Source organism: Leucoraja erinacea, chromosome 2 (genome assembly GCF_028641065.1).
Source record: "Leucoraja erinacea ecotype New England chromosome 2, Leri_hhj_1, whole genome shotgun sequence".
Classification (NCBI taxonomy): Eukaryota; Metazoa; Chordata; class Chondrichthyes; order Rajiformes; family Rajidae; genus Leucoraja; species Leucoraja erinaceus.
This window is the reverse complement of record NC_073378.1, coordinates 60,616,158-60,625,518: the sequence shown is the minus strand read 5'-3', so window position 1 is coordinate 60,625,518 and position 9,361 is coordinate 60,616,158. Positions and strand designations below refer to the sequence as shown.

At 45.9% G+C, this 9,361-nt stretch overlaps 1 protein-coding gene across 3 annotated transcripts in view; it reads left to right on the top strand.

Annotated features, from left to right (window-relative positions):
* The first annotated feature begins 3,472 nt into the window (after positions 1-3,472).
* vwc2 (von Willebrand factor C domain containing 2) overlaps positions 3,473-9,361 on the top strand; it is a 125,524-nt gene continuing 119,635 nt past the window's right edge. The window contains exons 1-2 of one of the 3 annotated variants that reach the window (XM_055657530.1): positions 3,473-5,199; positions 7,222-7,684. In XM_055657530.1, the coding sequence (XP_055513505.1) occupies positions 7,268-7,684 (417 nt within the window). In that variant the 5' untranslated portion in view covers positions 3,473-5,199; positions 7,222-7,267. Of the gene's footprint in view, positions 5,200-5,222; positions 6,086-7,221; positions 7,685-9,361 lie in introns of those variants that run through there. The other 2 variants (XM_055657521.1, XM_055657512.1) reach the window with 2 other exon arrangements.

The window sequence follows — 9,361 nt, the reverse complement described above, 5'->3', positions numbered from 1 at the left end:
TTTTGGGTGTTCAGGAGCATGGGGAATAATGTATATCAGGATGTGACAGAAGAAGAAAAGAGCCCATTACAACAATGTGTAACGAGTCCCCTCACAACAATGTGTAACGAGTCCCCTCACAAAGCAGAGGTTAAGAAATTTATCAGGAGCGTTAAATAAGAAATTAGGAAATAAGCTATGGGTGTCGGGGGGCATTAGAACAGTAAAACGGATAACATACATAGAACGGATTATTTGGCAGCATAGTAATAATGTAACGGGTATCACTTGGACCCAATAGCAGCACAGAATCAGGCAGGTATAATTGGTAATGAACCTTATTACGATACTGTAACACAGAGTAGTAACACAGGAATGGGTACACCGTACTCACACAGAGGCTCAGGATTGGGCGAGGGTTCCGAAGAGGGGCAGGCAGGAGACGTAGTCGGGGTAGTGGAAGGTCCGGTAACCAGGAGATGCAACACGCGATGCAAACAAACCAGCGAAGGACAGATGAAAGGAGAGTCGAAGCCAGGCAGGAAGTCGAGGAGCCGTTGCAGGGATACACCAAACAGCCCAGGAGAGAGGCAGACAGAAACCAGGAGGTCGGGGACAGAAGGCTGAGGTGATATCCGGGAAGACGACAGGACGGAATGGTCAGGGGCAGGCAGGTTCGAATCCGTGTAGGCAGTTGGGAAATCGCTGGAGAGTCTTGCATGAAAGCTGAGAACAATCTGGCACTGTGAGCAGTGAGGAGAGTCTATATACCAGGTTAATAGGTGATCAGAGGCAACTGAGTGCAACAGGTGAGGAGAGTTAGGCTGATGAGAGGGGAGTAGCAGGCAGGCAGGTGAGGAGAAGGAGGGACTGGGAGATGAAGTGGATGAGTGGATGAGAATGAGGAGAGGGCAGACTGTGACAAATAACAACAGTGCAAAAGAATTAACGGTTATGAAGAAAATATTTTGAGGAACGGAAGGTGAATAAGGAGGTTAAAAGAATGGCTAGTTGGGAAAAAGCGATCGCTAAACTTGGAATAGAACTAAAAGAAGGTAAGGTAGATCGACCCCCAGACAGTGGGAAGGAAATGTGGAGATGAAGGAAAACACACAGAACAAGGGGAAGGTGGATCTCCTGGAAGGAAATTAGTTCCTGTAGAATTAAAGACTAGGAATACGATGGTTGGTGCTGACTTCGAGGGGGAAGGAGATGAATATTTCGAAGAGTGGTGGAGTATTTGGAAGAGTTTGCAGCTTCCACCATGTTCCTCATGCGTTTCCCAGGCTTCACTAGCACCGTGTATGATTTGTGTCCATAATAAATACTTTAGGTCTGCGGAATCAATCTGCATCTGCATTCTACATCTGAACAGAATCTACCAACAGCAGATTCTGAGGTACCAGATCCTTCGATCCTATCCATGCCATCATTGACACATCGTTCAGTAGCTTATGACACCCGGAGTAGAACGAAAAGGTTAGGTCCGGTGTTTAACGAAAAGAAAGGTATGTTAGATGTTGTGCAACTGCAAGAGTATTTCTGTGAGCCACAACTTAGACAGATTACACGAGTAGTAGGAAAGGGGAATGATTTATTTGGGCAGTATCGGGAAATCCTTAGCAAGCAGGAAGATTCATCTGAGGGTGAGACAGTGATTTTAGATACCGAGATAGATTTTCACGTAACCAAAAGCTTACAAATTAAACAGGTATCCCATAGGCAGTTAACAGTAAGGGATAGGTACAGCAGATTCGGCCAGAGCAGTAAGTATGAATAATCCCCGTGCCACAGACATCCATACACCGTGGAAGCCCCATGAAATAACGGCAGTACTATAGGCAGGTTCGCTGGATGCTTTCAAGAGAGAGCTAGATAGGGCTCTTAAAAATAGCGGAGTCAGGGGATATGGGGAGAAGGCAGGAACGGGGTACTGATTGGGGATGATCAGCCATAATCACATTGAATGGTGGTGCTGGCTCGAAGGGCCAAATGACCTACTCCTGCACTTATTGTCTATTGTCTAAACAGAATCGGCGATAGGAATAAGTCACCTGCTCCCTTTATAGATTATTTAAGAACCACAGTGCGTGTATATCATGCAGATTCCCGGGATTTGTGGGAGACCATAGAACAGATAATTACTCCAGCTGAAAATACCAAATTTCTAGTAGCCCTAGGACACCCAACTTATGAAGCCTTGTCAAATGTAGTAATGAATAACAGTGCAAGAGAAGAGGCTGTTTTAACGGCCCTTGCAAAAACGTTTCAGAAAACCAGGCGACTTAAAACGAGTTCTGGAAATGACCAGTAAAGGGTGAAGGATCAGACGAATTTCTAGACCATTTTTCAAAATTACATATGGATCATTCAGGTGACTTAGAATATCAGAGTGGAGCAAGTTCCCCTCAATATTGTGTGATCCTATTGAATTGTCTCCCCACTGAAGTAGCGGATTTAATTTTATATCGAGGTCTCATGAGAGACTGCGTGAAGAACCCGCCAGCCCGCATGCGCATCAATACGTCGATGTATGGCGCGGGATTCGGAGCCATTCGAAAATGCTCCGGCCGGTAAGCTGTTTTTTCTTTGAAGGAACGGCCTGCTGGCTCCAAAAATAGGTGCAGCGGGCTCGGAGAGGCTGACAGACACGGCCTGTACAGCTACCGCATGTGAGGCTCCGGAAGGGAGCAGGCGGCCGGCCTCGGAGTAAACTCCAGGCTCGGAGTAACTGGCAGGCGTGACCTGCACAGTAAGCTCCACCAAGGCTCTGAAGGAGCAGAAGGCCCCGAAGGAGCAGACTGTCCCACCGGGCTCAGAGACGCTGGCAGGCGCGACCTGCACAGCTATATCTGTTTAAAGCTCCGAAAGGGAGCAGTTTGGCAAGCGTGGGGCTGAAGATGTGGACAGGAATGGGCTGCAAAAGGAACTTTGCTGAAGTTCCGACAAGGAGGTCCACCTGGGCTGGGAGACGCTGGCTTCACTAACAATGTAGGAGGCCTTGGACAGAAAGTGTGGGAATGGGAAGGGGAATTAAAGTGTTGGCAATCAGGAGATCAGGTTGGTCCAGGCAGACTGAGTGAAGGTGTTCAGCGAAACAATCGCCCAGTCTACGTTTGGTCTCGCTAATGTATAAGAGTCCACACTTTGAACAATGGATACAGTAGATGAGGTTGGAAGGGGTGCAAATGAACCTCTGCCTAACCTGAAAGGACTTTTGGGGTCCCTGGACAGTCGAGGTAGGATATATAGGGACATGTGTTGTCTTTCCTGTGGTTGCTTGGGAAGGTACCTGGGGAGGGGGTGGGAAGGGATGAGTTAAGAAAGGGGAGGGAGGTGGCGGAGAGTGAATTTGAAGTCAAGCTGGAAAGGGTACCGAGAAGATTTATGAGGATGTTGCCAGGACTAGAGGATCTGAGCTATAGGCAGAGGTTGAAGAGGCTGGGGCTCTATTCCTTGGAGCGCAGGAGGATGAAGGATGATCTTATAAAGGTGTATAAGGTCATGAGAGGAATAGATTGGTTAGATGCACAGAGTCTGTTGCCCAGAGTCGGTGAATCAAGGACCAAAGGACACAAGTTTAAGGTGAAGAAGAAGATTTAATAGGAATCTGATTGGTAACCTTTTCACACAAAGGGTGGTGGACGTATGGGACAAACGGCATGAGGAGGTCGTTGCGCCAGAGACTATCGCAACATATAAGAAACAATAGGACAGGAACGGCCTGTTTCCACACTGTATCACTCTATGACATGGTGGGATTGCTTTGAAGGTGGCAGATATGCCAGAGAATGATGCGTTTGATGTGAATTCTAGTGGGGTGATAGACAAGGACTAGGTGAACTCTATTCATGTTTCATTAGGGGAGAGGGAGAACCAGAGCACAACACAGAGGAGTTCCTTCCTACACAGAAGCGACACAGGTGAGAACTCCATCCTCAACTTTAGGAGAGCTCCCGCTCCCCTCACCCCACTCACCATCAACAACACCACAGTCACATCTGTGGAGTCTTTTAAGTTCCTGGGAACCATCATCTCCAAGGATCTTAAGTGGGGGGCTAACATCGACCCCACAGTCAAAAAGGCACAACAGAGGATGTACTTCCTGCAGCAGTTGAGGAAGCACAATCTGCCACAGGCAATGATGGTCCAATTCTCCACGGCCATGATAGAGTCTGTTCTCACCTTCTCCATCATGGTCTGGTTTGGCTCAGCCAAAGCACGACACCTGGAGGCTGCAGCGAATCGTCCGATCAGCAGAGAAGATTATTGGCTGCAACCTTCCCTCCATTGATGAACTGTACACTGCAAGGGCCAGGAAGTGAGCGGGCAAGATCATCTCTGACCCTCTCACCCTGGCCACAAACTCTTTCAATCACTTCCCTCTGGAAGGCGACTCCAGACTGTCAAAGCTGCCACAACCAGATAAAAACAGATTTTATCCACGAGTAGTTGCTCTACTCAACAGCCAAAAATCTCTAGCCTCCCTTTGATCTGGTATTTTATTGGTTCACATGCTTGATCAATGGTGTTTTATCATTAATGTTTTATTATTATTAATGTTTAGTGTTTTCTGAGTCATTCGTAACTGTCACTGTATGTCATGTTGTTACTTGTGGGCGGAGCACTAAGGCAAATTCCTTGTATGTGAATACTTGGCCAATAAACTTACTTACTTACAACAGCAGCACAGGGGGATCATGTTTACTGAAGAAAAAGGAGAGGATACCCTTGAGTTGAAATCTTCATCTTGGGAGCCAATGCACCAGAGCTGGAGAAATTGAGTAAAAGAATGGCAGCCTCAAAAGAGGCAGGGTAGGAGGAGGTATAGTCAAGGTAGATCCTCAATTCTCAATAAAAAACATTACGACTTTTCCCAATTACATGCCTAACATGCAAACATATTGAAACCAAATCCTGAGTTTTAATCATCTTCAAAAATCCAACTTGTTTAGCATGGATTTTTCATATTATGAATTCAGACATGATGCAATAAACTCCGGGAGAGGTTTGAGTGGAGGTGTTTAAGAAGGAACTGCAGATGCTGGTGAATCGAAGGTTTCACAACAGGAGGTTTGGGTGGACTTGGGCAATTTCAGACCAACTTCCAGCTGCAAGCGCAGCGGGGGATTCTCGGCCACATGTAGAAGCGGCTCCTTCAGACGCTCACATCTTGCTGCCGTCCCTTGATCGCGTTTAATTTCTGAGCAGCCGAACCAGGTAGCAGGAGGATTTAAAAAAATCGACCCACTGGAGAAGAGCTTCGCACTCTTCTCACTTCCGATCAACCCCGGGACGGTGCAGCCTCCAGTAACCTGAGTCTGGCCGCAGACAGGCCATCGATCACATTAAACCATCCCGCCGGTCCCCTCACCTCCGCTCAACTTCGCTGTTCCGCCTTTTTTGATTTTGTTTCCTCCTTGTTTTTATCCTTTCGCTGCCTTTTAGATTCAGTTTTTTTTTTAATGTCAGTGGTCGGATGTACCTGCGCTTTGTGCTGGGACAGCTCTGTGCCGCTGAATGACCATGTTGATCGTGTTGACCACATCCCCGTGTTGAATGACCATCTCTTCCACCATCGTTCTTTTCCATCACCCTGCCCATCCGCGGGGATTAGACATTAGTTGTGGAGTTTGTTTGGAGACCCGGCGGTGTTTGGCAGGAGGGGAGGGGGTGGTGCTGGCCGACGGGAACAGCCAGCCCAGTCGCGTTTCCCCGCTAAGGTTGTAGTTTGGCGGCGGTGGCGGTGGCTGGGCTGGCGGAGTGGGGAGTCTCCGTGTGGCGCCCTGGTATGGAGTAGACGGAGGGACCGGATCTCCTCCGCCTTCCCTCCCTCCCTTCCTCCCTCACCGGGACCGAGCACTTGCTTGTTTGCCGTGGCGGGGAGTTCCATCATTTCAGGTCAGTGGTGTTCGTCCTCTTAACGCGAGGCTCCCGCCACTGCCACATCCTGAGCGGGATCGGCCGGGCGACGCGACTTCACGGCGAGTAAATCAGCGCTCTGGCCGCAGAGTCCCCACAGATAGCGGCGGCTTCAGGTACCGGGGCGGTCTAGGACTGCCATCAATTGTAGGGTCACGTCCGCTGCATGACCAAGATCAGACAGGTAACTAGATTGACTTTTTTTTTTTTGCTTGCCAAAAGGTGACAATCAGCAGATTGCCTGTGAGACGTAATTGATAAATATGTGGAAGACTTTCAAGTTTGCGCTTACTATGTGTTTTGACTGGATGTGTGTGCAAAAAAAAAAAATCAGAATTCAAAGCCACCTCGCCTTCATAGCGGTGATCTTGCTCTCTGCAGCCCGAGCCACGTCAAATAGTAACAGTAAAACGTTATGATGGATACGGCGGGCAGCGTCGCCGCCGGTAAGTTGCCGGGTTGGCCGCAGCTGCTGTCACTGGCGGCCGCGGCTGACTAAGTAGCGAGCGGTCTCCTCCCCTGCCTTCCTCCCGCCGGAATATCCCATTCGCCCAGCTCATTCGTATCCCGGGACTTCGAGGACCTTGTCGTTATTGGGGCAGGGCATATATTGCCTTATATTTTCTAATTTACCTTGGACGTGCGCGGTAACCCGAAACATTTTCCAGCTGCGTCGCTCAGCTCGCATTGGCTTTAAAAGGATTAGACACAGCCAGTGAACAGGTTGTATTTTTCATTTATCGGTAATGTGGTGTGTGGCACTGACCTGCAGCTGTCTTCTTAAGTTTACGGTGCGATGTGAGTGCTTAGGGACAAGAGTTGACACTTGCATTGCATTGACACAGAAAATAAAGGAAATTACAATTTCCTTTCTCATTTCAGCATTTTTTTTCAAATTCAACTTTGTGTTGAAATATTAAACAGCTGTTGAGCTGTCAATGCTTTTAATCCAATTTAACATATTATGCGCTTGAATCCATTATTCTATTTAAAGTCCCCCTCGCCCCCCCATCACAAAAACCCTTGCATTGTGACCCTAACTGGTTACTCTATTTGTAAGCTTTCTCTGAATCAGAAAACCCAGTTTCCTCCCTGTCCTTCCCTTTTGAGTTTTTTAAAGTCAGAGCCAATTTTAGATCTGTTGTGGCTGATGTTGTATTTAATTTATGAATTTAAGTTTATTGATTTAGTATCATCAAAATGGATGGATGAAATGAGATTCATGATGCCTTTGTGAAAGGAAGTATTGTCCAAGGCTCTTTATCAATGCTCCTTTAAGTCTGAGTTGACAGGTCTGTGACTGTACTCTTCTTGTCCTAGTTGAAGATGCTGTGACTGTGAGGAATGTCCTTAAGAAATCCCTGTCATGGCCCCTGGGATTGTCTCCTCACCACTCATCACCTGCTGCCTACTTTCCGTCACTCTGTGCTGCCTCTATTCCATGTCTCAGTCTCAAGAAGATGTTACAAGTGGGCCTGAGTCATTGCTCATGGTCACTGGTCCAACAGCCACCTCGGAATATTCATATCCAGATTACAGAGGCAAAGGCTGCGTGGATGAAAATGGATTTGTGTATGAAATTGGAGAGGAGTTCACTCCAGGACCTGCTGCTTGCCCCTGTGTGTGTACTGATGATGGACCATTGTGTGTCAAGCCTGACTGTCCTAGCCTACATCCACGTTGTATTCGTGTGGACACCAGCCGCTGTTGCCCGGAGTGCAAGGAAATAAAGAATTACTGTGAATTTCGGGAAAAGAAATATAAACAATTGGAGGAATTCCGGGTAAGAGAGCAACACTTGTTTTCATCTGCTGTCTGTTTTTAAATTTCTAAATTTCGATTTTCAAACTTTCTTTTCCCATGTTCCTACATTTAAAAAAAAATGTTATTTATTTTTTAATTGTTTATTTCTGCATCTGTTTTCTCCATTTCTTTCCAGTGGGTACTGTCTCAAACTGAGATTTAGCTGATGGCCAGCCTATGGTACTGTGCGCTTGAGTCCATTATTCATGTGATCATGACTTGGTAGCCTAATCGATTATAGCCGAGTGCAATCCATCTTCAGTCAGCATCTCAACATGTAGTTTCTTGGGAAAGTCATGTGATTTGATTAACAGTGTGATCCTCCAGAAGCAGAAGTGCCATTTACGGTATCTTTATCATTGCCAAATTGTTAAATGTTTTTTCTATAGCGGTAAATACAAGTAACGCCATACAAGCCAATTAACTGATGCTGATTGTACAAGTACCAAATCAAATGGGATCAAATGAAATCACCAGAATTACCTGGAGAATTGAGCTGCACACTTGCCGGCTAAATCCACTCCTACCTGGAGCACATTAATGAAAACTTCCTCAATTAAACCAGCTCTGATCTGACTGGCGAACATGCATGTCCTATCAATTGCAAATCCCAGAGAACTGTTTTAGTTGGTTCGGCTAAATAAAGATTATACTAGCAGACAGAACAGTCAATTAACCTAAATTGTTTCATTGTCTCTGAATGGAAAATCTAGGACATTAGATAGAATGAACATAGGCCTAGGTCTGTGTGAGCATAGTCATATTCTAATCTGACCTATTAAAAAGGTTATCTGCTGGAAATCCCATCTGAGATTCGGTTCCATTGAGGCAAGTCGCCAAAATCTTTCAGTTGATGCAAAGTTGATAATTCACTGAGCTTGAAAACTTCCAGAAATATCTTTGTGGCAATAAACTCTTTTTCTAATGTATGTTGCCAATCATCAAATTAGTGGATTACCTAGAATATGTTGATTAGGAAGCAATCGATATACCATGAAGTAAAAAAGAATCTGAAACGTTAACTCATTTTCACTGTTCCACTGATGTGCCTGACTTGCTGAGTTTATTTATTTCAATTTTTCAGGATCTGCAGCATTTGACTCCATAGATTTTTTTAAACATTGTACATGGTGCTAAGTAAAAGTGGGAACATGTACATTTGATTAAGGTGGATGAAAAAAACATGTTGATTTTAAAAAATGCAACATTTACATAGAAACAGGTGAAGGAGGAGGCCATTCGGCCCTTCGAGCCAGCACCGCCATTCATTGTGATCATGGCTGATCGTCCCCTATCAATAACCCGTGCCTGCCTTTGCCCCATATCCCTTGACTCCACTAGTCCCTAGACCTCTATCAAACTCTCTCTTAAATCCATCCAGTGACTTGGCCTCCACTGCCATCTGTGGCAGGGAAGTCCATAAATTCACAACTCTCTGGGTGAAAAAGTTTTTTCTCACCTCAGTCTTAAATGACCTCCCCTTTATTCTAAGACTGTGGCCCCTGGTTCTGGACTCGCCCAACATTGGGAACATTTTTCCTGCATCTAGCTTGTCCAGTTCTTTTATAATTTCTTAATTGTAATACTCATATGAAGGAAACATAGTACAGATATAACATTTTATGAAGCAGAGTGTCTGTCAAGTATTTATTCTGGT